This window comes from Wolffia australiana, chromosome 20 (genome assembly GCF_029677425.1).
Source record: "Wolffia australiana isolate 7733 chromosome 20, ASM2967742v1".
Taxonomy (NCBI): domain Eukaryota; kingdom Viridiplantae; phylum Streptophyta; class Magnoliopsida; order Alismatales; family Araceae; genus Wolffia; species Wolffia australiana.
This window is the reverse complement of record NC_135854.1, coordinates 7,403,995-7,430,989: the sequence shown is the minus strand read 5'-3', so window position 1 is coordinate 7,430,989 and position 26,995 is coordinate 7,403,995. Positions and strand designations below refer to the sequence as shown.

The 26,995-nt window shown below is 44.7% G+C and overlaps 3 protein-coding genes and 1 long non-coding RNA gene across 5 annotated transcripts; 3 read left to right on the top strand and 1 right to left on the bottom strand.

Moving 5' to 3' along the window:
- Positions 1–1,748: 1,748 nt before the first annotated feature.
- On the top strand, positions 1,749–5,039 carry LOC144716351 (target of rapamycin complex subunit LST8-like). 2 transcript variants are annotated; one of them, XM_078591470.1, is made up of 12 exons: positions 1,749–2,156; positions 2,223–2,265; positions 2,803–2,928; positions 2,998–3,099; positions 3,186–3,298; positions 3,411–3,480; positions 3,554–3,631; positions 3,933–4,049; positions 4,131–4,228; positions 4,324–4,403; positions 4,650–4,709; positions 4,816–5,039. In XM_078591470.1, the coding sequence occupies exons 3-12, from the start codon at positions 2,821–2,823 to the stop codon at positions 4,941–4,943; spliced, it is 954 nt and encodes a 317-aa protein (XP_078447596.1). In that variant the 5' UTR covers positions 1,749–2,156; positions 2,223–2,265; positions 2,803–2,820; the 3' UTR covers positions 4,944–5,039. The 2 variants fall into 2 exon arrangements, with proteins under 2 accessions (XP_078447596.1, XP_078447595.1); XM_078591469.1 differs by having other exon boundaries at positions 1,750–2,265.
- A 208-nt stretch (positions 5,040–5,247) lies between these two features.
- Positions 5,248–7,201, top strand: LOC144716352 (E3 ubiquitin-protein ligase Os03g0188200-like). The gene is made up of 3 exons (XM_078591471.1): positions 5,248–5,957; positions 6,306–6,403; positions 6,679–7,201. The coding sequence occupies exons 1-3, from the start codon at positions 5,796–5,798 to the stop codon at positions 6,995–6,997; spliced, it is 579 nt and encodes a 192-aa protein (XP_078447597.1). The 5' UTR covers positions 5,248–5,795; the 3' UTR covers positions 6,998–7,201.
- Positions 5,563–7,911, bottom strand: LOC144716353 (uncharacterized). The gene is made up of 2 exons (XR_013584885.1): positions 7,458–7,911; positions 5,563–7,325 (listed from the first exon to the last, which is right to left on the bottom strand). It is a non-coding gene; the product is annotated as an uncharacterized LOC144716353 (long non-coding RNA).
- A 2,046-nt stretch (positions 7,912–9,957) lies between these two features.
- LOC144716127 (putative pentatricopeptide repeat-containing protein At3g13770, mitochondrial) lies at positions 9,958–13,264 on the top strand. The gene has a single exon (XM_078591180.1). The coding sequence runs from the start codon at positions 10,277–10,279 to the stop codon at positions 13,112–13,114; it is 2,838 nt and encodes a 945-aa protein (XP_078447306.1). The 5' UTR covers positions 9,958–10,276; the 3' UTR covers positions 13,115–13,264.
- The last annotated feature ends 13,731 nt before the right edge of the window (positions 13,265–26,995 follow it).

The window sequence follows — 26,995 nt, the reverse complement described above, 5'->3', positions numbered from 1 at the left end:
CCCCTGGTCATCCAATCTCCTACGTATGGGAGCTGCAATTAAATCTCAGCGGTGGACCCTTTCAAGTTTGTTGTGCCCACGAGGCCCGTCAACGCCCCATCATCACCCTCATCGGCCATTTTCTTGCTCCTAATTACTCATTTGTGTGGACCAGACGTCCTCGTCAGCCATCGTGGCCACACAAAGCCCTACAAAAGAAATAAGAAAAAAAGAAAGGATTGAATATAGCGCAGACCATTCGATCTTCCTTGCGCAAATTGAACAGTCACGATTAAAACCTTACTTATGATGTGGCCCATTATGATGTGGGCTCGGGGCCGTGTTGGCTCGCAGCTTGCTCATTGCTTCTTTCTTCTATTCTTAAGATCATAGCTCACTGGTCGCAATCCATCTCCTCTCTTATCGGCCTGACCCAGTGCAAATATGAAAGATGTGTAAGTTCAGAAATCCCATGTCGGAAAAATCCAAAATAAAATTGTTATATAAATGTTGTTCAACACTTCTTATTGAATTAAAATACCTTATTACATGCGTGCAGGGGGGGCTAATTCTTGACTTGGTCCTCTGATGGTGGGCCTACTATGGGCCTTGTGGGGTGTGACTTGTTGGTTCCTTGTGGGGTTGATGGGGCTTGTGTCGAGCGGCAGCGCTTGCCAGCTATGTAGGCTTGAGCACCATGTGCTTTCCTGCCTGTAGTTGGCTTGGGAGCTGCTGCACCCAGGCTCAGCCCTCCCTGCCCACTTAAAAACCTCTTTTTCTTTCCTCAACTTTGATTTCATTCCTCTTTTATTTCTTAAAATGTATTGTTTTACCAAATACTCCATTTAATGCATGAGATGAATATTATTGTAAAGATGAAGGTAACACACATAAAATGATCCCAAAATTGCCTAAAAATATGTATAATTTCATGCCTTATTTAGGGTTCATCACGCGCCCAACATCTACATCAACGACATGGTGCCCATAGGGAGCTAAAGGCACCTGTGGGGGAGTGACCAAGCACGCTCCCCATTGGGAGGTGTTTTATTATCATTTATAAATAGAAGAAATGCTTGTGTTTCACATCCGGCGAGTCTGCATGTGCGCCTCATTTTGTGCTGCCACAACTAACAATGACCATTTGTTGAAGTAAGCTGCCCTACGCACAACGTTTGGGCCACAACACTCGTCGCATAAAGACCCGGCTGACCTGGGGTGACTCAATAAATTTTTATCTTGGCAATATGCTGCATAGAGTTCTCTCTCAATGGTTGACCCTAACACATCTAATTCAGATATGCTCAAAGATTTCTGATGCGATGGTGAAGGCTGCTTAACTTAATGCCCAAGGTTAAGGCCGGCGCTGCTAAACTGTGAATTCGCCCCGGCAGGTTTATCCCCATGACAATACTTACTAGGAAAATAACAAATCGTTGAGTATTAAAAATAACCTCCATCGAGCTTTTTTATTAATATCTTTGTCATCTTAATATCTTTCCCATTGTAAGGGAAAAAAATCTCGCATACGAAATGAATTTTCTGAAAAAAGGGAAGATTAAGGAACTTTCCCATTATCGGAATGAATAAAATGAATGAAAAGATGACATCAGTCCGGATACCCCGTGGTTTGAAGCATCCACAGATTTCCAAATATGTTATCCGAGCTCTAAATTCACAAAATCTTCACAGAATCCCGAGATAAAGAAATGTAAAGAAAAGCATAAACGATAATAGGGTTCGGTAGAGATAAACTCTATTTGAAGTTTTGATCCTCCAGGTGAAAACACACCCTTGAGTGCCCGAGCGAGGAAGAGAAGGGAAACAGAGCGAGGAGATCCGTGCGACGGAGCAGGCAGTCGAAGAGGCGCCGTGAGCGAGGCGAAGGATTTCTTGTGCTTTGCCGTCGGTCTCCGCGTCATGCGGCCGCTTAAAAATGTTGCCGAGCACGACAGGAGGTCGCTGTAGTGGGAGATAAGGGTGGGGAAGGACTTAGGTCCCTCTCGGCGACGGGGGTATCTGCGACGGAGCCGGCGGTAGATGATCGTCCCCTCTTTTTGTTCTCAGGGTCCTTGATTTTTTCATCTTCCACGAAGTGAACACAAGTGGAGACCCGGCGAGGTGATGACTCGGCCGGAGGTCAATCTGGTAACCGACTTCGGGGCCTTTGCGGTGAGGTGATGATTCGTTTTCTTCTTTTGCGCCCGCCTCATCTTAGCGCTCATCACGCTCTCCGGCGTCAGGAGGTCAGCCGTCCGGCCCGCGTCCAGATCCGACCTTTAGAATGTACGAACTTTTTCCCCGCCCCCCTCGCCCTCTTGCTATTAGCTTTCTTTTACTTATTGGCCGTCGTTTATTTCGAGCAATGCCTCTGTCAATCAACAAAATCTATCCATCCACTCAACCATCGGCCCATCGATCAGTCCGTCGACATGTGCTTCCGCTTCTCGGTCTATCCAATTTCCTGCCTTAAAGAGGGGTTCGGTGATTTGTCCTTGAGATTTTGTGATATCACTCTCTCCGATGTACGGTATTTCTACCTTTTAGGAATCAGTCGCTCGTTGTCTTCCTTAATGTGTTCACGTGATAAGCACCTCTGGTAATGCTTTCCCATCAAAACTTGTCTGAATTCTACTGTCGTGTTAAGGAATGAGAGACAGCTTTGATCTCAGCTTATTTATCTGATTTGGGCGTTTCTTCATCTTCATTTTCGATGCCTCTTGATCGCATGAACTAAAGATACATCAATTTAGGCGTCTGTGCGATGTTGGTCTCCAACTCTCCAAAAATTTGATGAAGGTCTTGTTTCTTCGTCGACGACAGTAAAGAAGATTCGGGAAGATGAGCCAGCCGTCGGTGATCCTCGCAACTGCAGCATACGATCACATGATCAGGTTCTGGGAGGCGAAAAGCGGGCGGTGCTATCGCTCCATTCAGTACCCGGATTCTGTGAGTGAGCCCTTGGCCTTGTCCTTCATCTCCTTGCGTCTACTGATTATGGATGAACGCCGGGCGCAGCAAGTGAACAGGCTCGAAATAACGCCGGACAAGCAATACCTGGCGGCGGCCGGCAACCCCCACATCAAGCTCTTCGAGGTCAATTCCGGGAGGGCTGACCCGGTAATCACTCACCCTCCTTCTTCCGCTTCTCAGAGTCTTAACTCAAAAAAACTCAACACTGTTGATGTTTGCTTCTTGACGAGAAGGTGGTGACGTACGAGTCCCACACCAACAACGTGATGGCGGTGGGCTTCCACTCGGACGGCAACTGGATGTACTCGGGCTCCGAAGACGGCACCATCAAAATCTGGGACCTCAGGTTCGCCTCTCTCATCTTCTATCATCTTCGCGGAATTAGAAATTAAGAACAGGAAGTACGAGTCATTATTCACTGGGTGGAAGAGAAAATGGAATCTGCGCTTGGTTTCCAGGGCCCCGGGCTGCCAGAAAGAGTACGAGAGCCGCGCGGCGGTCAACACCGTCGTCTTGCATCCGAACCAGGTCATCAATCGACGTTCCCTTCCTCCCTCTGCGTCCCCCTCCAGGTTTTAAGTTTCCATGCTTTCTCTCGCAGAAGGAGCTCATCTCCGGCGACCAGAACGGCAACATTCGCGTCTGGGACCTCACCGCCAACTCCTGCAGCTGCGAGCTGGTGGCCGCCCCTGCTCTCTCTCTCTCTAGAATGCTCTCTCTCTCTTTCTATATATACATTTCTCTCTCTCCCTCTCTCTCTCTATACTGCTCTCTCTCCATATGTATATACTGCTCTCTCTCTCTCTCTGTATGTATATATACTGCTTTCTCTCTCTCTCTGTATGTATATATACTGCTTTCTCTCTCTCCCTCTCTCTCTATCTCTCTATCTGTATGCATATACTACTCTCTCTCTTTATATCTTCAGATATAGAGTGGTCTCTCTCCCCTACTGTGTTTGAGAATAGGGTACGTGGCAGGTGCCAGAGGTGGACACGGCGGTGCGGTCGCTGTCGGTGATGTGGGACGGGAGCCTCGTGGTGGCGGCAAACAACCGGGGGACCTGCTACGTCTGGCGGCTACGGCGAGGAGCCCAGGTCTCCTACAGTCAACGATTGACTATTCATGTGTTCAGTAAAGTCGAGGGTTGACCGCAGTGGATCCCCTCTCCTTGGCAGGCGCTGACGACCTACTTCGAGCCGCTGCACAAGCTGCAGGCGCACGACGGGTACATCCTCAAGTGCCTTCTCTCGCCCGAGTTCTGCGATCCCCACCGGTGCGTATTCTTTCACCCCTTATCATGGTCCAGCGGTCATGCATGCACACATGCCTGAATGCAGTCACGCGCGAGCGTGGCGCAACTCCTCTCAGGTATCTGGCCACGGCGTCCTCCGACCACACCGTCAAGATATGGAACGTCGACGGCTTCACCCTGGAGAGAACCCTCGTTGGTGAGCTCGAGCATCTCTCTCTCTCTCTCTCTCTCTCTCTCTCTCTCTCTCTCTCTCTCTCTCTCTCTCTCTCTCTCTCTCTCTCTCTCTCTCTCTCTCTCTCTCTCTCTCTCTCTCTCTCTCTCTCTCTCCTATATATATATATATATATATGTGTAGGAACATACTCTATGTGCCATACATAATAGACATGCGCATGAGTGGAGAGAGAGATGGTTCCCTCCTCATACATCACACTGATCGCAGGGCACCAGCGCTGGGTGTGGGACTGCATCTTCTCGGTGGATGGCGCGTACCTGATCACAGGTGTGATGTGTTGATGTTTTCTTTGGTCCTTCGTAAATCGTAAATGCATCCGTGCACGCATGAACGATTGACGGAAACCCCGTATTAAAAATCGTTGGTTGAACAGCATCGTCCGACGCGACGGCGAGGCTGTGGAGCGTGTCGACGGGGGAGCCCATTCGCGTGTACCAAGGCCAGAAGCCCACCGTGTGCTGCGCCCTCCACGACGGCGCCGACCCCTCCACCGCCGCCTGACCTTCTCTCCTCTCCCGCGCTTGTTTCCCCCGTTATAGCTATCGATGCATGTATCTGTCTGTCTCTCTTCCGTTGCAGTCTATGAGTCTAGTCTGATATCTCTCTCTCTCTCTCTCTCTCTCTCTCTCGCGCGCGCGCTTACCGTCGCAGGCCGGGTCGGCGTCGAGCTGACGCCTGGTCGGCCCCTTTCAGGGCGGGGCCAATCGCGGTAGGCGGCGCTTTCCCCGATCCATCGTTATCCGGTTCCAGTCTTACGCTTCAAAGTCAACCATGGGTGGTAAAGGGGGGGGGGACGATGATGACGAGGGGATGATGAAGATGATGCGCGAGAGGCCTACGGAGGGCCGTCGGATGCCGGATGCGTAGGTCTGTCTAGAGCGCCGCAAAAATACGTCTCCACCAGGCCGCAGATCGACCCTTTCTCTTCCCTTGGGAAAACAGTCGGGGAGAACAATCATCGGAGCCCTCGTCTCGTTGTCGATGCGTCTCTTCGTCGAGAAGAAGAGGGATCCCGAGCGAGCGAGAAGAGGAGGAAGCCTTCATCCCGCTCGAGCTGACCGCTCCCCGTCCACCTAAAATTCTCGCGGAGTAGAGCTTAGTAGAGTAGAGTAGGCTAGAGTGGAGTAGCGAGAGAGGATGATTTGAAGAAGAAGAAGAAAGAAGAAAGATTGATGAAAGGGGTATTCGAGGCAGTCGCCTGGCGTGGAGGTGGGGGGGACACCGGCGGTAGATGATCTCTTTCTCTCTTTAATCTCGGCTCCTGGTTCCTACACGAATTTTGTCCAGCGGGAACTTTGCCATCTCGGGCTCAATCGGCAGCAGGTAGAGAGTGACGTGAGACGAGGTGAGGTGATGATTCAGTCGGGGGTGAATCTGGTGACCACGGTGGTGGGCTTCGCGGTGAGCTCCATGTTCATCGTCTTCGTCTGCACGCGGCTCATCTGTGCGCGCATCCAGCTCTCCGCCGCCAGGAGGTCCGCCGTCCTCGTCGCGTCCAGATCCGATCTCAGCACTGTACGCTCTTTTCCCCACCCCCTCCAGCTATCATCTTTCTGGAAATTCGAATTAAACTCCCTTGTTCCCATAAAAGTCCAACGATCGTCCATCTATCCATAGATCCGTATATTGGACCCGTCGATTGAACCCTCGTTATGTGTCTGCTTCTCACCGCCCCTTATTTCCCCGCCGCCCCGGGCCGCCTAGTCTCGGCTGAGAGGTGGATTCGCCCTTGGAATTTACTTTCAAGCGATCGGATGGCCTTGGAGATTTGGGGATTTTCCCAATTTTTCGCTTATCTTGGGTTCATCGGAGGCGACAAAAATTTCCCGACTGATCGTTGATTGATCTTCTCATGCAAACCAGATCGAGCGGGGGCTCCGCGGCCTGGAGCCCGTTGTGGTGCAGAATTTCCCGACGAAGAACTACGGTGATCATGTCCTGCTGCTGGACGAGGACACACTGTGAGTAAATTCCCAGCAACTGCATCTCCATCTCATTTCTTGTTTCTATTTTCTCAAAGGGGCTGCTCGGTTAACCTTAATTCATCCTCTCGCGCTTCTAAGATCCGCCCGGTCGATTTTTCTATGAATTACCTCTGATTCGGCGAAAACCATTAGGACGGAGAGGGAAAGTGGTAGACGAAAAATCTAGATTTTTTTGTGGGAGTCTGGTTTTGCGTGCTTTAAGGGTGGAGAATAAGAGGAAGAAGCTAAGGCGCTGGCGGTGTGATACACAGGTGCACGGTGTGCCTGGCGGAGTACAAGGAGAAGGACGTCCTGCGAGTCTTGCCTCACTGCGGGCACGCGTTCCACGTGTCGTGCATCGACATGTGGCTTCAGCACCGCTCCACCTGTCCCGTTTGCCGCTTCTCGCTCCGCCGCTCGCCGGAACGCCGCCGGCCCCCGTTCCTGCCCCTCTACAGCGCCGCCGCACCCCTACGCGCCGCCGCCCGCCCACCGCCCGTCCACCACTGCTGTGGTGGAGCCTCCGGCGAGCCACGGCGCTCCCCGCCGGAGCTAGCCCAGGAGCGGCGGCTCGAACCCACGCCCTCGTGAGGACGGCGAGAGACTGCCCCTCCTGTCTCCGTCTTCCTCATTACCGCCTCCCCCTTGTCTCTCCGGCTGACGGCGACATCTCTCTCTCCCATGAACATTGCAATGTATTTGCTTCTGCCTCGCTTTTGTAAGTTTCGCTGCATGTTAGTATGGATTCACGCGACGTGTTCCTCAGCTCCCAGCTGAAGGACGCGCAGCGCTAAACCCTGGAAGGCTACGGAGGACAAGAGCTATAACTTCGGTGTTCACTCTCTGAGAAAAATCTCGAATCGTCGTCGAGGTGGCGCGGAATCGCGGATAAACCGTCGAAAAATATCCAGAATCGCACCTGAGGCAGAAGATAATGAAAAAGAAGAATAAGAAGAACTGAAAAATGGTGGGGGGGATAGGAGGAGTTTTAAAAAGGCCAGGAAGGTGCCGTCGTGCCCTTGGCTTGTCTACCGCATGCAGAAAGGTCTACCTTTTCTTTTTCCCCTCCCCGGGCGTCCTTCTCTATCGTCGCCGCATGGGAAGAGACGAGATTCGTGATTGTAACGCGGCTGACCCTACTGCAAATAATAAACTAGTCTGATCTCCGAGGGCGGCTCTCTACGGCCTGGGAAGGCCAGGTTGGCGAGTAAGATCAAACCTTGACAGCAGACAAGAAGGGGGATATGACTCCGTCTCTTTCTACGAAACGTATTTAAAATGATTATGAACAGGCCTACGGACCATTTGGTGCAATATTTAATGAAACCCCCTCGTCAGAGTGTTCACTTGGAGAGGACGGCCAGCAATCTCCCCGCTCCTCAGTCAGTTTCCCTGGGTGTGTCGGTGCGAGCAGGAGGGAGGCCTGATCCCTTTTGGTGGGTCTTTGGCCCACTTTGTTTGGCACAATATCTGGATCATAGGTACAGGAATTATGATATAGGTTATCCGGCCATACAGGGATGGATATTTATCATCACGAGCTAGTGGCTCGTACCTATTCGATGAATACTTATCAAATAATCAATACTCTTCAAATACAGGTTGGAACAAGAAAGAATGGGACGACTGAACTTACAAACCACACATGGCTAACGTTATGGGACTTCTAGTGCATAACCCTATTTCCGAAGCATTTTCTAAATATAGTTCCTTCCGAGTGCTAGAGTTAGCGACTCATATACATTTTTCAACAGCCAAAGTGAACAATTAAAGAAACTGCATGATCCAAAGTGTGTGTCTTAAAGCTTGACAAATAGAGTTATCCATTAGAAATTAGTTGAGTGAGTGAATTGTATTTAGGGCAATCTCTGAGCGCGCACTGCCTCGAGTTAAAGAACGTGACCTTACACTCTGGGCACGAGTTTCCCATTATATTCCTTATTTCCTTAGCAGTCGACTTGAGTGAGTCAACACAAACATATTATCTAGTAGTATGAGAATATGATTATGATAAGGCACATTTATGTTTACCGATAGCCAATATGATTATAAAAACTGCTGAGAGTCGTATTTTTATGGATAACTACGCTTAAAAAAATTTCTCATATTATTGAGAATTTTCAGGAAATTTATGATTTCTCAAATGTTATATTATCCCTGCGCAATGCATATGTAGTTTTGGATTTGTTTTGAACGATTTGTATTTAAATTCGAATCAGTTTTTGCATGGTTTAATTGTCTAGTCTCTTGGAGGGGTTCATCCTACTTTTATATCATGTTGTTCATAATTAGTGACATAAAAAAAGTTATTCTAAATTTTAGATCTGTGTCTTAGCATGATGGGCTTCATAAATATTCTGAATGTGAATTTCTATTGTATTTTACCTCTCTATTGTAATTGTGAATTTCTGATTATATATGCTACTTTATTTAATTTTGTGTGGGAAATAATGACTATAAATCTAAAAAAACTTAAAAGCCAAAATGTATAAACAGCTTCTGAACGATTAAACAACCGGATGAATTGCCACTCCCAATATCAAGATCGATCAGGATCCAAATCTCATCAATGTGAGGATTGGCCCAAAATTATTCAACAATCATTTCTGGTTGTGATATGATCTTAATATTGGAGCGATCAATAGAAGGTGAATTGATATAATCAGATGTGATATGTCATGTTAAAGAAGTGATCCCTAGTCTTGGGGGCCTGAGACATGATTAGGAATAGTATTACGTGAGATAGAAAAAACGCAACTAATTTTATGGGAAACAAGTGATTCTCTTTCTTATTGGATAATGAGACCAATGCAACGAGAGAATGATGTTTTACTTTTATCGCAATGCGGAGGTCAAGGTCTTGAAGGGACCGGGGGATTGGTGAGGAAACTTCAATATGTAAAGTTTAAGGTTAGGTTGCATCAAGGAAATATTTATGTAAATTATGTTAATGCAAGAGATGATGGATTAAAGATGTGATAATATCACGATATTCCAACAGTCCCCAAATATTTATGGATTATAATCATAAAAAGCATTGTGCATTCAAATGAAAATCATATTTCTTTGTTTCCATTTGGTATCCCTATCTTTCGATAATATATATACACGTGATGATTTTTGAATAATCAAACATTAATAGAACTATCGGAAAAAAATCTTTAACATATATCTCCACGAGTAACGCCATGTAAGAATATACACAAGGCATGTAGGAGCACAACCGGAGCTACAACACTAGAATATCGAAATTTAAAAAATCAAAAGATAATGTAACTCAAATAATTGATCTGTTTCTATTTAAGAAGAACTAAAAATGTTTGCCTAAATGGCACCACTCACGTCAACATGTTTGAATGTGAGAAAAAAAAAGGAAAATTTGTTGCTTCAATATTTCATAAAGTACGTCAACATGACTGGTATGACCATGTAAGTTGGAAACAGTTTCTTCGAGATGGTAAATACCCTGCGATATCGCATCGATCATCAATAGGTCTATTAATTAGACATATCAAAGTCTAGTATCGAATGTCCCATGACATGTGAGAGTTAAGGCACAATAAATCCATCATCTATGATGACTGATGTTACCGTCCCAGAGATGTTCGTTAAGTAGGTTTGAAGTAATTGATTGCAATACGGAGCAAATAAAATCTCTAGATACTGGTTGGGGTCGTGGATTCCTAATATGCTGAAAGTTTGAAACGTCAAATTGTGGTTGGGTTTGGAAGAGAGTGGCGAGTTTCAAACATGAGTAATTGAGTACTATCAGCGAAATTTATCGCGTAGTTTTTCAGTAGGGTTGTCGCTAAAGACGAGGCGACTGGCCAAGCCACTCTCTCTCGGCGTCGGAGCTTTCCGACGCCCCTCATGGCGGCGGCGCTCGTCCTGCGGAGGGTTGCCTCCTCTCCGCCATGTCTGGCTACGCCCCCTCTGCTCCTGACCCGGCAACTTCTCTGTCGGAGTCTCCGTGGGCTAGCTCCCGACGACCCGGCGGCGCCTCTGCTGGATCGCGGCGGATTCGGGCGCGGGCACGACCTCGCGGCGTCCAATACCAGGATAAAGGAGCTCGGCCGACTCGGCCGCATCGTCGAGGCTCGCCGCCTGTTCGACGGATTGCCCCAGCGGGACGCGGTGACGTGGAACTCCATGATCGCCGCCTACTCTCACCACGGCCTGGCCCGCGAGGCGAAGGCGCTCTTCGACGCGTTCGCGGAGAGGAACGCTCGAACGTGGACGATCCTCCTCTCCGCCTACGCCAGGGAGGGGCGCGTCAGGGAGGCGCGGCGGCTGTTCGACTCCATGCCGGAGCGCAACGTGGTGTCCTGGAACGCCATGATCAGCGGCCACGTGCAGAGCGGCGACATCGCGTCGGCGCGGCACCTGTTCGAGCATATGCCGGAGAGGAACGTGGTGTCGTGGAACTCGATGATCACGGGCTACTGCCACGCCCACCTCATGGCCGAGGCGCGGCAGCTCTTTGAGGCCATGCCCGAGAAGAACCTCGTCTCCTGGACGGTCATGATCTCCGGCTACGTTCAGACTCAGGAGTTCGCGGCCGCGTGGCGAGTTTTCCGGCGCATGATCCGCTCGGGGTTGAGACCCGACCAGTCCAACGTTGTGGCGGCGATCACGGCGGTGACGGGGTCCGGCGACCTCGGCCTGCTGGAGAGCCTGCGCAGCCTCGCCACGAAGGCCAACCTGGAGGGCGACGTCGTCGTGGGCTCCGCCATCCTGAACATGTACACGAGGTACGACGCCCGCCTGAACACGGCCTTGCGATTCTTCGAGGGCATGCCCCAGAGAAACGAGTACTCGTGGTCGACGATCATCTCCGCCTTGTCGCAGATCGGACGGCTGGAGGACGCCGCCTCCGTGTACGCCCGAGACCCGGACAAGTTGGTCGCCGCCCGCTGCGCCATGCTGACGGGCTATGCGCAGAACAGGAGGGTGGAAGAGGCGCGGCAGATCTTCGACGAGATTCGGGCGCCGAGCACGGTGGCCTGGAACGCCATGATCGCCGGCTACGCGCAGAACGGGATGATCGAGGAGGCGGCGGAGCTGTTCGATAGAGTGCCCGAGAGGAACGCCATCACCTGGGCGGCCATGATCTCCGGCTGCGCGCAGAACGGGAAGAACGAGGAGGGGCTCCAGCTGCTGGCCGAGCTGCACAGGCGGGGGATGCTGCCCAGCTGTTCGTGCCTGACCTCCTCTCTCTTCGCCTGCGGCAACCTGGGCGCCCTCGAGATGGGCCGTCAGGTCCACTCCCTGGCCATGAAGGTCGGCTCGCACTTCAACGCGTACGTGGGCAACGCGCTGATCACCATGTACGCCAAGTGCAAGGACGTGCGGGACGTGGCGCGAGTCTTCAGCGGGATGAAGGTGAAGGACGTGGTCTCCTGGAACTCCCTGATAGCGGGGCTGTCGCAGAACGCCATGCTGGAAGACGCCCGGCACGCGTTCGACAGAATGCCCCGCCGCGACGCCGTCTCCTGGACGGCCATGATCTCCGCCTACGTGCAAGCCGGGGAGGCCGTTGCGGCCCTGCGGATTTTCTCCGACATGGTGGCGCAGGGGTTCGAGCCCAACGCTTCCGCGTTGTCGGGGCTTCTCAGCGCCTGCGCCGGCCTGGGCGCGGCCAGGCTCGGCCGGCAAATCCACTGCCTGGCCTTCCGGCTGGGCGTGGAGTCGGACACGTTCGTCTCCAACGCGCTGATCGCCATGTATTTCAAGTGCGGCAGCGTGGAGGGCTTCCGGGTGTTCGAGGAGATGCCCCGGCGTGACGTCGTCTCGTGGAACTCCATCCTCGCGGGCTGCGCGCAGCACGGCTTGGCCAAGGAGGCCGTCGGGGCGCTGGCGCGGATGAAGGCGGAGGGCGCGCTGCCGAACGAGACGAGCTTCGTGGCGGTGCTCTGCGCCTGCAGCCACGGCGGGCTGGTGGAGGAGGGGCGGCGGCACTTGGACTCCATGCAGAGAGAGTACGGGCTCATGCCCAACAACGGGCACTACGCCTGCATGGTGGACTTGCTGGGCCGGGCCGGGCGGCTGGCCGAGGCGGAGGAGCTCATCGAGGCCATGCCCGTGGAGCCCGACGCCGTGGTCTACGGCGCCCTCCTCGGCGCCTGCCGGATCCACCGCGCGGCCGAGCTGGGCCAGAGAGTGGCGGAGAGGCTCTTTCAGATAGAGCCGGGGAATTCGGGCAACTACGTGCTGCTGTCCAACATCTACGCGTCCCTGGGGAGGTGGGACGAGGTGGCTGAGGTGCGGAAGCTGATGCGGGACCGCGGCGTGCCCAAGGAGCCCGCCTGCAGCTGGACGCAGCTCGGCAACCGGGTGCAGTATTTTGCCACCGGCGACCGGCGGCACCCGCAGGCGGAGGAGATGGACGCGCTGCTGAGGCGGTTTTACGGCAAGCTCAAGGCCGCCGGCTACGTGCCGGAGACGGGGTGCGTGCTGCACGACGTCGAGGAGGAGCACAAGGAGAACGCGCTGCTGGGTCACAGCGAGAAGCTCGCCCTGGCGTGCGCCCTCCTGAACACGCCCTGCGGTGCGCCGATCCTGATCATGAAGAACTTGCGGATCTGCGCCGACTGCCACGCCTTCGTCAAGTGGGTGTCCGGGGAGACGCGAAGAGAGATCCGTGTCCGGGACGGCAACCGATTCCACCACTTCGTCGACGGCGCTTGCTCCTGTGGAGACTACTGGTGACAGACACATGCCCACCTCTCATCTTAATTATCAACAGCTCTCGTCCACGCGGACAATCATAACAACAAGAGGCAGTGCCAGTAACCCCCCGACATTCGCATTACTGTCCCTTGTCCATATTTCATCTCAAAGCTAGGATTAGTAGAGATTCCTTTGGAAGCCTACCAGGATCCAAATTAGATGATTGCTTCCTGCGAGTATAAACGAACAAATTGGTGTCCAGAGGCCACACACAAACGTACCTTAGAGACTGGTGTGCTAATGATGGTATCTGCATACGATATCCAGCACTCGGAAATGCGGACAATGGATAATTGATGTCTAGAGTCTATATATAAAGGATACTTTAGGCCCCAAAAGTATATAGTTTAGGAATAATTGAAATGCAAAGCGAGGAAGATAAAGCAGATGAGGTACTGGAATAAGGATAGCTTTTTAGCCCACAAAGTCAAGTGTGTTGCTAGGGGACCTTAAGCAAAAAAGAATCCTGAGAAGGTCCGTGAAACAGTAATGTAAAGATGGCATGTACCATTGAGAGTGACCGAGTCCACATTGTGGTTCGTTCGACGAACCATCTGTTACGACTTTTGTATCCCTCGTATAATGAGTGAAAACTATTCGGAAGAGGACATGGTTGACTTGTTGCTGGACAGGGACAACCACCACTAGGGAGTTGAAACAGCTCTAGTATATGTGATCGCACCACCTGATGGAGTATGTTTCTATGTCATCACTAATCAGGATGTGGGGCTCGATCATGGGGTCTGCCAAAGCCAGGTGAAGGCTTGCAAGGATGCACTTGGTACTCCCTAGAATCATTGTGATTTTCCTTGAGGACAGTGGACAAACATTATCTAGTATGATTTACATAATACTAGATGCCTCTAGTTGGAATCACTCGTAAGTGACATTTGATCGACTAGTAGAGAAATAACCATTATTGTTGTAAGAGGAGGTTTGAAGGAGAGAACTTGAAGAAGAGATATTGTCACAAGAAGAAGAGAAGAGGAAGATATAGCATAGAACGGGACAAAGAAGAAAATCCCATATCCAAAAATAGAACCCAAATGTCTTTAAATAGAGTCGAAAGAGAGAGAGAGAGAGAGAGAGAGAGAGCGAGTGAGAGAGAGAGAAGGTTGTTTCCGTCTTAATGATGGTATAGCCACCGTGCTCATGATAACACATCTTCATGACGTGTTAAACGCTGTATCATCATGATCTTCTGACGATGACAATGCGACACCCACCTAACGACGTGGATGGTGTCCGTGGCGGCTGCCATGATGAGAGTAATAGCCATTGTGGAATGTTCGAATGGCAGCTGTAAGCGGACGCCTGTACAGTATCTGCGGCGGTTCATTAACTCGAGGCAGATATGCACAGTTGGCCTCCTCTGACGACCGGCCTTCAACATGGGAAACATGCGTCTTCAGAGGGATGATTGTGGCAGCGACGGCTGGAGTGGCTCCAGGAGCTTTGGTGGTGGTCCGGAGGAGACAGGTTGCTTCAACAATTATAACGGAGCACTTGTTGCGGACAGTGATAGATATTCATGAGAAATCTTTGATAGTGTAGGGTAGATGATAAGACCTTTACTAATCCATGTGCGCGCATATTTAACCCCTCCATGGTGAATTGTATGTAGGGAGAAGTTGAATCCCTCCAATAGAGATGGTGATGGTGATGACATAGCCAGTTCAGTTGTAATGCTCTAATTGGCCCAAGCCAGTGATGATGGTTGTTGACAACTGATGATATTTGTCTCATTTCTGTCATGTGTGGTTGATGGTGTAATAGGGAGAATAGATATGATATAGGACACAATCTTCGAATAGGTCGCCTCATCAAACATTGTGCGCTTGTAAAAGGGGTCAAGTAAAGCAATAGGACAACATCATTGTTCCAAGCCAGTTCCCCATTGATTATAAGTTTTTCCACATGGCGATGCACACACTCATCATTGATGCGTGCTCATCGTGAGGCACCCTCATGCTAGTGAACAGTAAGGATTTAGAGGGCAGCATCATGAGTTCACTCATGTGCTGAGATAGTGCACACATAGGGAGATGGACATCTCCAACAACTGATTTTGTTGATTAACTCACATAATATGTTTTGTATGCAAACAAACCCATGACGAAGACAAACTCCTTGAGAAGGTCTCATCCCTCACGAGAGATATTTTTTTTCTTCCTTCATGTTGTGCAGAAAGCAGCGCCTAAATCAAACATATTTTGCTTTGCAATAATTTCTTCAAACATATTTTGAGTGCTAATCCACCACGTTGGGTAGTCGAGTATAGGTAACTTAAGCTTTGATTTAGGCATCCTACAAAGGTTTGCATAATAAATTAGTCATTTTGTAGTTTGACAAACAACATGAACAAATGTCCTGACCTTGGTCACCACCTCGTCTAATGATCTGGTGCATCGTTACGATGACTCATCCTTGTCCAACCCATCCACTCCCTTAGATTCATTGTTATACATGATGGATATTATGTGGCCGTCAGGCCGATCACACTACCATGTTTATTTAAGTTCATTGAATAAAATATTTGCGTTCATTATTATTTCGTGTGATGTTTATAATGAAGTCCATGAATAGGTGTAATGACTTAGTAAATTATGATGAGATCATAATACAGTGATCACTAGTCTTTAAACATGTATGCTAAATATTCTTATTTGATGGATAGTCAATACAGACATTGAATTATCCGGATAAAATCGCACTACCTGATCCTACTTAAACGATAAGTATAGCTGATCCTACAGCTATTAGTGTGGCCACACTAAGGACAGATAATGGGTGCTCTTTGGAGAAAGAGTTCACTGAATTGATCCGTATGAATCCTTGAATGGTATTATACCTAAACCTCAATCAGGTTGATTCAAGTCACAATTGTATAAGTGATCCACTAACCTGAGACACCAAGGACATCTCGTGAGTGGACGACTACGCTTTGACTATAACTTACGAGCCTCTAATCAAGGAATTCAAATAAATCATAGATCAGATTTAGTAAGAAGCTTACGGAGATGATTGAGTGGTCAAGATGGAATCATCCGCCCTCGGTATAAGAGGATATTGACTCAAGAAAGACGATGTAAAAAATTATTGGCCAGGGTAGTGAGGATATTGGAGAAGGCGTTCTCCAATGATCCCCGGTACGCATCAGTACTAATCCAATGACGGATTAGGGTTTGACAATAAACCATACCCTAAGTCGTTCGAGAGTCTCGCACGGATGATGGATTATACATATATGATAATCGATGATGGTAAAGATTCCATGAGAGAGTTTGAGACTACTCGGTATCTTCTAGAGCACGAGGTGTAGCTTGGCACGCCACAGGCTAGAAACTTAACCTATCGATTGAGTTGAATCGATCCTTATTTAATTAATCTATATGTTAATACAGTTAATTAATAAGGTTGGTCAATAAATTTAATTGTTCCATTAAAGTTATTAACTAGAACGATACGTGGGCCTAGAGGTCACACGCACAAGGTCATAAGGGTGTTGGTAGATATATTTTACTTTGGAGAGTTTTTGAGAAAAACCTTAAGTGAAATATAAAGAGGGAAAGGGGTCTCATTTTAAGCACCCATGCAAGCCTGATTTGAAAGCCCCTCCCTTTCTTTACTCTCTTCTCCACTCATCCAAGGAAGAGTGTCTTCATGGTGAGGAGATATTCAAGATTTTCAAGAAGAGTTGAAGAAGAAGACGTGGAGATCCAAGCGTTGATTGATCGCATAGATACTTTTAGAGGTCGGACACGTGGTTTATGTGGCATATTGCCAATTTTCCATCCACGCATCATAATCTACCCAACACCATGGCAAGTTAGTGCAACATACCATACAATTAATGTCATCCTTTATTGCTTCAATTGTTTGACCCCTCAACGGTCACTAATTCAAAAAGAGTTATATGTCACATCATCCAACAAATCCTCTAGACAATAATGTGTGCTAGTAATGCCTTTTAGAACATCATATTCTTTACGATGGAAAAATTTGAAGTGCCGCCAAAGGCAATTGTACTACTATTAGATGATCACGTCACTTGGAAGATCTTTCTCATGTTTCAATTGAGACAAATTGGCACTCATATATGAGATACTACATGAATGTAATATATTTTAGTATCGGGGACTAAATTGCTTATCCAACAATTCCTTGGTTACAAATCTTGCTAGTGTTTTATTTTCTCTCCCTACTTTCGATGGAAATATATGTAGCCGACAAACCAATCACACATTCCATATCTCGTTCCATGTTCATTAATGAAACATACTTATGATAGTGTACATGTGATGCGTATAATGAAGTCCATGAATATATAATCATACTTAGTGAATTATAATGAAATCATAATACAAAGATTACTAGTCTTTAAGCATGTGTTCTTAATATTCATATTCGTAAGGCACTAAAGGACAGTGAAGTATCCTGACAGAATAACACTATCTAACCTCACTTCCTATGATGAGTATGACATTTCTTGTGGTCATTAGGGTGGAGACACTAAGTATGGATAATTGGTGCTCTTTAGTGGAAAGAGTTCATTAAATTGATCCGTATGAATTCCTGCGTAGTATCATACCAAAATGTCAATCAGGTTGTTTCACGTCAAGGTTGTGTATTTGGTCCTTAGACCTCAGACACCAAAGATGTATTGTGGATGGAAACTAGTTTTTTAACTATGTCCTATGAGTCCCTGGTCATGGGATTCTAATTGGTCTAAGTTCGGGTGCATCAATAAGTTCACAAAGGTGATTGAGAGGTCAAGATTGGATCATCCACCCTCGGTATAAGAGGTGAAAATTCAAGGAAGGCGATGAGATAAAGTCCTTTATAGAAGATTTCTCCAAAGATTTTCAAAGGCACGAGTACTAACTCAAACGACTATAGGTTTTGACAGTTGAACATACCCTAAGTCCTCATAAGAGCGTCAAGTGGAAGAGGGACTATACATATACAGTAATCGATGACAAACAAGTTCTATGAGTTAGTTCATACACTCTTTTATGTCTTTTAGAGCATGATGTGTAGCTTGGGACCCATGTGTTGAAGACTCAATCCATCGATTGGGATAAATCAATCCGACACTAATTAATCTATAAAATGATATAGTAAATTAACTAGAAGGTCAATAATAGTTCTTGTGTCACTAGAGTCGTTAACTAGACTAACATATGGGCTTAGAGGGTCAAATGTAAATGATTTTTAGACATCTAAAAATATACTTAAGTTTGGGCATTATATGAAAAATACAAACTTAGTATAAATTGTTGAAGGCCCTAAACAAAATTCACCCAGGCCAAAATTCTTCAAGGGCCTTCCCCTTTTTCTCCCTTCTCCTCACACCTCCTCTCCACTCTTGATGCGATCGGGACAGCGTAACAACAATGATGGAGGATAAACGGAGTTTGCAAGGGTGAAGGAATAGATTTGACATGCCAAGGATTGTGTGGATACGTCTAGAGGCTGCACACTTGAGCAGCTCGACTTGCCTTGCTCTGGGATCAAAGAAATCACGGATGCAATCCATGAACAAGTGCTTTGTTTCATATTTTAATAATGTCGTTTGATTCTATTTAAGTTTTCTGTTGTAGATCATTTTGAATTCTTCATCCAGATCTAAGCCTCTAGAACCCAACACCATTGACATAGCTATGTGAGTAATGAATTCCACAGATGACAAAATTGTAGAAAATGTTTAATGGATAAGTTAAGAGCATCATGAGATGAAAATTATAATGATCATGTCACTGAAAAAATTCAAAGAAGAGAATATCAGATCCTAATAATTTTAGGAATAAGGGGATGGCTGATAATACATATTATTAATATATTAATATGACGATAATTACATGTTCATTTGCAGCTAAAGGTGCAAGTTGAAAAGATATATTTATGGACTAAAACCTATTTCCCTGGTTATACATGTGTGTCATTGAACCTCAAATAATTCAATCCATTTTTAGAACTAGGTTTTGAATTTGTGTATTTTAATATTTTTAGGGAATTTTCTACCTTCCTAATTTGAAAGCCAATAATTTTTTTCGTTGAAATACGATTTTTCCAGTATTTATTGGCAATATTTTATTTGAATTATAAATGTATTTTTGGATTAATTTCCATTGTGCCACGTTTTATTAGTGGACTTGTCGAATGATAACCAATAGTTTATTCAAATTAAATATTGGTGTCAGTCAATCATTAAAATGATACCCTCATGACATTCCAATTAGAACCATTAAAATTATGCTTTTTCTTATTATTTTCTTTGTTGCTAAGATGTGGTATAATAAAAAATGAGATATTTTATACATAGTAAATGTTGCTTATCATTATTTTATAATATTGCTTATCATTATTTTCCCCGTTGAGTGGTAAAAAAGTGTGACTGCAATACATGAAAAATAAACCATGGTGATGGTGTGTGCATCTTTAATTGTATTCGTAACAAAATGTGTTGACAAGGCACATATTAATGCACCACCATGTCATACATACTCTGCTTATTATATATAATATTATACCATGTTACACGTGGCGCGACGTTAGCCGTTGACCAAGGATGACACAGACTTATCATGACCAATCATCACATTTTCTGCCAAAGAAAGAAACCTTGATAACAACATGGTGTTGCTGAAGAGGATGATGGGAGAGAAATACATGAATTCAATCAAGGGCTAGGACTTGCCCAACTTCAGGGTTTGACATCTTATTATTCAGAAGGCATCAATTTTAAATTTTAAGGGAGACTTCATTTTTCTCTCCTCTATCTATCTTTTATGTTTGGATCTATAAGTTGAGCCCATATATTTGCAAATAAATTGTTGAACTCACTTCCTAGTCTCTTGTTTGACATTGGTTTTTCTCCAACACATACATTATCTAGATCCATACCATCTTTCTCATCACCATCCACCACGATCTCATCACCATCTATCACCTACATAATGAACCATTTAAGTTGTCACGATCTTATCCCATGTTCTCTCCTCCATTTAAAGCATAAACCCTGAACCACGATTGTCCTCCATCTACCTCCTCACTCATCTCCTCCATTCACCATCTTCCCATTTTGCATTTGCATGTCTTAATCCCTCCTTTCCATTCATCTTATTCATGTCTTCCCTCCTACATCTCTTCTTACGTATCATCACACCCTACTTAAATACTTAATACCTTCCATCTCGTCTCGCCTTTTCCATCACATCACTACCTCTTACCCTATTTATATCCTTTCTCATCCTGCATGAATCACTATCCAGAGATACTTACATCCCTAATATTTGTTCCCTAGGAGATGACCAATACTCATCTGCTAGCTATAATTATTAACTGAATAATGGTTTCAAACTTTTGAAATCAACAACATAATTTTTGCCATAATTTTGAGTTCATTAATGTCAACTGACAATGATGGTGATAGTTAAAACAAGTAAGCATACTATTAAGAGTGTCATAATGATAATGATGATGATGAATACAATATTGATGATATTGAATGAAAATAAATAAGAAAAAATTTAAGAAGGAGATAATAATGATATTGAGCTTAAAAAGATGAGTAAAGTTATGAGAATATCATGATGGTGGATGATGCTAAACTAGAATACATATAAAGAATTTTAAGAAAAAGAGAAAGTTGAGGATGATTTTAGATTGAAACATAAAAGATTAGCAAAGTTCTGAAACAAATAGGATACCAAATTGTTGAACTTGAACCGATCAATGGAAATTTAAGGAGATGGTGACAATGATATGGAACTGAAATATATTGAAAAAAATTATAGGAGGATGATGAATTACAAATGGATAAACAATGAGGGTATCCATTTTTAATTACCTTATTATGTGGCCTTCAACGCAAATCACACCACCATGTTTTGTTAAGTACTTGTTCAATATTATTCTAGTGTGATGTTTATAATGAATTCTATGAATACATTCAAATATTCATATTTGATGGATAATCGATATGGATGTCAAATCATCCAGATAGAATAACAATATTTGATCTTACTTATACGATAAGTATGGTTGATCTTGTAGCTATTAGTGTGACAACACTAAGGACATATAAACGGTGCTCTTTGGAGAAAAAGTTCACTATATTTATCTGAAGAATCCCTAAATGATATTATACCTCAACATCAATCAGGTTGATTCATATCACAGCTGTACAAGTGATCCATTGACTTGAGACACTAAGGACATGTTGTGGACAGACAACTATATTTTGACTACAACTTACGAGTCTCTAACCATGACATTCAAACAAGTCATGGCACTGCTATAGGTAGAAACCCACAAAAATGATTGAGTAGTCAAGATGAGATCATCAACCCTCTGTATAAGAGGAGATTGGCTATTGGAAGATGATAGACCTAAATCCCTGTCCAGGGTAGTGAGGATATTGCATAAGGTGTTCTCCAATGATTCACACTACGCATTGATAACATGATAAATGAACCTATATTTTTATACATTTTAGATGTTTTTAGTATTATTAATTTATAATTTATCATGTTATTGTTTGAATTAACCAAATATTTATGCATTAGCTAATAATTCGACCTTTTGCACATTATGATTATTTTTCACTAACTTCATTGACTTCTATGAAGTCAATCAGTCTGATTTCTGATGAGTATTTTATAGTTCCAAATGTGCAGAAATTTAAAGGAATTAGAAGATGTCATTCTAAGAAAAATTGGAGGATTTTGGGAGCTTAGTGATTATCAAAATGGGCTGCAAATGATGAAACGGTATTGTGGGCTTTTAAAGGAGAGATCAGAGGGGCTTGGGCCACGACCTGAACTACCTATTGGGCCTGAAAACACATTACAAAAGAAACAAACAGGAAATTACAATGCAAAGCTCTCAACCCATGGAGAAAAAGAGGCAAAATGTCAAGAAAAGAAAATAGATAATGCCCAAAGGGGTATTTTAGTAATTCTCACAATGTATAAATAGACTTTTTCTCCCTCATTTTCCCTCATTCTAGACATGCTCCAGCAAGTGTCTGGCCAGCAGGACAAGGCATTCTTCAGAATCCAGGTTGTTCAACCTGCTTAATGTAAGTTTATTGAAGTTTTCTCTTAATCTCGTCTCTTGTTTGCATTGAAAAACGCCTGATCCTGGAAAAATATAAGGATCCATCTTTGAGAGGAAGCATTGAGGGCTCAGTAAACTTGCATTGAGGCTTTAGGATCTAGATTTCTACATTCTCCATCATTTCGCATCCATTTACCCTTAAAATCCATCACTTTCCCACTCTAAACACTCATTTTCTCCACTTTCTCTCTCTAAAATAGGTTTTTTTATCTCACTATACCTTAATCTATATCCATAGTTACTCCCCTAAAAATTTCATGAAAAATCTTCTTCATTTGCATATCCAAATTCTATCTCAAAGTCCTTCTACACTCTCTCTTCATTTTCTCTCTCTATCTCCTCATTTCGGCCATTTCTCTCTCTAGAATCTGTTATTTCTCTCTCTATACCTCCATCCATATCCACAGTTCATCACCTCAAAATTTCATAAAAAATCTCCTGCATCTGCACCTTCAAATTCCCTCTCAAACTCTCTCTACACTATCTCTTCATTTTCTCTCTCTATACTCTCATTTCGACATTTATCTCTCTAGAAACATTTTTTTCTCACTCTAAAATACATCCCTGTATCTCTCTAGATCCTCAAGCATTCCCTACTTAAAATCCCAAAAAAATCGCATTAAAATATCATTTTTCATCCTTTCAAGACACAAGTTTTTTGTCTTCTAGCCGCCACCGTGCGGTGCCGTGCGGTGGCCGTGCGGCAGAGACAGCCCTCTGCCCCGCGGTCCACGCGCAGCCAGCGCCCACGACCGCAGGGCACAGGGTAGCCCTGTGCAGGACTTAGCCAAATCGGCTAAGTCCTGGCCAGTGGGTTAAGCCCAATAAGGCTTAAGCCCAATTTGGCTAAGTCTTAACTTAGCCAAATTGGGCTAAGCTTAGTGGGCTGACCCACTAAGGCCAGCCCTCTAAGGGCCAACCCGGGCCCGCCGGCCCATTTGGCTCGCCGCCGCCGCCGCTCCACTGCCGCTGCCGCTCTGCCGCCGCCGCCGCCGCCGTCTCCGCTCCGCCACCGCTTCGCCCCCGCTCCGGCACCGCCACCGCCGCCGCTCCGCCACCACCACCGCCCCTGCGCCACTCCGCGGCCGCCGCTCCAGCAATCGCCGGAGTAGGTAAATTTCACATTTTAGTATTTTAAAAAATAGAAAAAATCAGAAGAAAATCAGAAAAATTATTTTATGCATTGAAAAAAATCCAAAAAAATTTGGAAAAAATCTAGAAAATTCATATAATCTATTTAAAGTCATTTTAACACCTAAAAAAATTCTAAAGAAATCTCTTTCTCTAGTTTTTAATAGTTATAGTTGTTTTTATATGTAAATTAATTCCAGAAAATTCTAAAAATATTTATTTCTGATTAATTTGATAACAGAAAATAGAAGCATTAGTTTTAAAATATAATTTTGTGTTTCTCCTTGTATTTTGGCTTAACTTAAATTGTAGGGAATTATGAAAATTACCTAAAAATCAAGAAACATCCCAAAAAATGTATTTTTCACGTTTAAAATCATTTTCTTCATCCCAAACTTGAGAAAAACTTCTGAAATTAAATTTATGCCTCTTTGTGGATCGACCCCTTACTTGCCCTATATTAATTATAGAGTATTTAAGCGGAAAGTTTTCATAATTATTGTTGGCTAAGTCTGAATCAAAACAACAACATAAAACCCCTAAATTTGGTCTTATCACGCATCAGTAATAATCAAATGATGGACTGGGGTTTGAGGATCAACCATATTCTAAGTCATCTCGGAGTCTTGCGCGGATGGAAGATTATATATATACGGTAACCGATCATGGTAAAGGTTATGTGAGAGAGTTCAAACACTACTTGACATCTTGTAGAGCACGAGGTGTTGATAGGCACCCCACAGGCTGGAAACTTAACCTATTTATTGGGTTCAATGATCCTTAGTTAATTAATCTTTACTTTAATATAGTTAATTGATAAGATTGGCTACTAAATGTTATTGGACGTTAAATGTTATTTTGCTTAGAGGGTCACACACATAAGACTAAAAAAGACATTGAAGATATACTTTATGTTGAGGATTCTTGTAAAAAATCCTTAACGAGTATTGACGAGTCATAAATCAGACATGTAATCAACATTCATTAAGAGTTTAAGAAGTCATAAAATGAAAGAATTATGCATTTTTATGTTAAATCCCACCTTTATGCAATTTTTCAGTCACTATGTAAAACGTCACAATTTTAATAGGTTTTTGCGTTTATAAGCATTGTATGAAATTTGATGGTAAAGTGAAAAGAAAATAAAATAATAAACAATTAGAGAATATAAAGAATATTAATAATATAAATATAATAAATAAAAAGGGGTCTCTTAGTGCAAGGCGCAGCCAAGTCGGGCGCACCTCACGCACCACCCGCCACCCGCAGCCTCAGGCGGCACGAGCAGGGCAAGCCCAGCCCAAGGCCGCGCATCAAGGTAGCCCAAGTAGCCTCACAATCGGTGCCCAAAGTAATAGTACGTGTTTTGTAATTCAATAGAGGAAGAATTGTGGAAATTATATACCGCTTATAATGTTTAAAACAAGCAATATGGGATTGTGAAATCCCGTATCGCAGGTGTGAGCGAGTCGGACCAGAGATTCCAAGGGATAGATCGCGGCCCATCGGCCCGTGACCTAAATAAAATGAACTAAAACTTTGAACGGGCTTCAAGCCGACCCGGCCCGAAGCCCATATCGAAATGGGCCTACTTGAATACAATGTTATAATCTTGACCGTTGATCTTCTTTCAGAAGATCGAGCGGTCAAGATCATCTTTCTCTTTTATTTCTTTTTTCTCTCTTATTTCAGGTTGACAGCTCAGCGCAGAGTTCCATCCTGTGTGAATCTAAAGAGGCCATAGCGCAACCCGGAGCTGACGATGCGCCGGTGACTCAGCAGGGGTCTACCGAAACTTACGGGGTCCACGACTACTATTTAATCGTAGCCGTTGGACCCTCTAAATAGGAACCGGATGGTCAAAACGACCGCCAATCGTCTTCTTCATCCACCCGCCGTCTTTGTCGCCGGCGACGTCACTCCGGCCACAAAAAGGCGGATTTCTGCCGATTGGTCGGCGGAGACGTCGTCGGAATAGTCCCATGTCGGTCAGGAAGGTCATCCGACCATTCCTGACCTATAAAATTACTGTGAGTCGTGAAAAATCTATCTTTCGCCGCCGAACTCAAACATTTTTTAAAAATAAAATTACAAAGGAAGATCCTCCTTATTTGTCATTTTCTTCCGATTATCTCGGTCGACGACAGTGACAGTGCTGCGACCTGAAGGGAGAACGCGAAGAGTGTGATAGAAGAATAGAGAATTAAGAAAAGCTTACCTGAAGGGTGAAGCGGCCGGAGCGGGGTCTGGAGCCGTCGGCGACTCCAAGTTGGCGCAGAAATCCGGTAAGTAATTTGATTTTACCTTAGTTTTAATTCATAATTCATTTAGTTTAACAAAAGGATTGAGGAATCATCCTCAATCCATTTCTCGAAATCGAAGTAGTTCGATCTCGAGAAAAAGACCCAAAAAATCTCTCTCAGCCATTTCTTCAAATACCTGATATGCAGTCTTTGAATTTGATTTTTTAAAAATCTTTTAAATACTTTTCGACCAATTAAAAATCTCTAAAAAATATAATAAAATATGGAAATATGTTTTTCCTACTTTACCTATACCTTAAGATAAAAGACTGAAAAATTCTATCTCGATCCTTCAAAAAATCCATAAAGAAGGGATATTTTCTCTTAGGCATTTCAACAGACTCTTAAAATTCAATATTGTCCTTTGTATTTTCTCACATTATTCGACCTTTAAAAATTCTAGAAAAATTTCCTAAAATCACTAATCTTCTTGCCTTGCCTATATACAAAATCTGAGGTCGAAATAAAATTGTTAGAGAGGACTTCCTTTATAAATCATCATTAAATTCGTCTTAACCTTTCTTTATAGATCAAAACAAACACCTAGTGGTGTTTGTTGACCATCCCACTCATTAGTGAATTCTATCTCAAAGTGCCAATCCCTGTGGAGATGACCTTGCTCATCTCTAAACGATTTTGAGTAAGTTTACATGTACAAATTTTTATTTGATTGAAGCGAAAATAACAACGACACAACATTTTACACCCCATTTTCGCCGTCATCAAGTATAAATAAAGGGGGCATCCATTTTAGGTGCCCAAGCAAGCCAGATCTAGGCCCCTCGACTTTCTTCTTTCTCAACCTTCTCCACTCATTCCAGAAGTCATTTTTGATGGTGCAACAAATAATAAGATAATGAGCAGTGAAAAAGGAGTGGAGATCCATCAATCTTCTAGTCTCATGGATACCACTAGAGGCCAAGTAATTGATCGACTTGAAGACACTCTCCCACGAATGAATCCAAGTATTAAAAAGGTTCCTAAAGGTACTCAATGCATCACATGTTTTAGATATCATTTATGAAAGGATCTAATGCTTCTACTGCTGAAAATAATTTTTCATGGATCAAAACTATAGCCCTACAACTCAACAAGTCTGATACTGAGATGAATCAGAGAGTGATCCAATGAGGGAGTCGTGTGGTACAAGTGTTAGTTCCTTGTCTATCAAGCATGTCGTGTCACAAGATAGATCGTTGATAAATATGATTGGGGGGGTCTATGAACATGTCCAAAAAGTATCGGGAGATATGCACTACACTTGGGCTTCCCAGTTGCAACAAACTGCTCTTTGACATGCATA

Coding starts and splice junctions, on each gene's coding strand:
- LOC144716351 (XM_078591470.1), top strand. CDS start 2,821: ATGAGCCAGCCGTCGGTGATCCTCGCAACTGCAGCATACGATCACATG. Junction 2,929..2,997: donor CCATTCAGTACCCGGATTCT/GTGAGTGAGCCC, acceptor CGCCGGGCGCAG/CAAGTGAACAGGCTCGAAAT. Junction 3,100..3,185: donor ATTCCGGGAGGGCTGACCCG/GTAATCACTCAC, acceptor CTTGACGAGAAG/GTGGTGACGTACGAGTCCCA.
- LOC144716127 (XM_078591180.1), top strand. CDS start 10,277: ATGGCGGCGGCGCTCGTCCTGCGGAGGGTTGCCTCCTCTCCGCCATGT.
- LOC144716352 (XM_078591471.1), top strand. CDS start 5,796: ATGATTCAGTCGGGGGTGAATCTGGTGACCACGGTGGTGGGCTTCGCG. Junction 5,958..6,305: donor CCAGATCCGATCTCAGCACT/GTACGCTCTTTT, acceptor CATGCAAACCAG/ATCGAGCGGGGGCTCCGCGG. Junction 6,404..6,678: donor CTGCTGGACGAGGACACACT/GTGAGTAAATTC, acceptor TGTGATACACAG/GTGCACGGTGTGCCTGGCGG.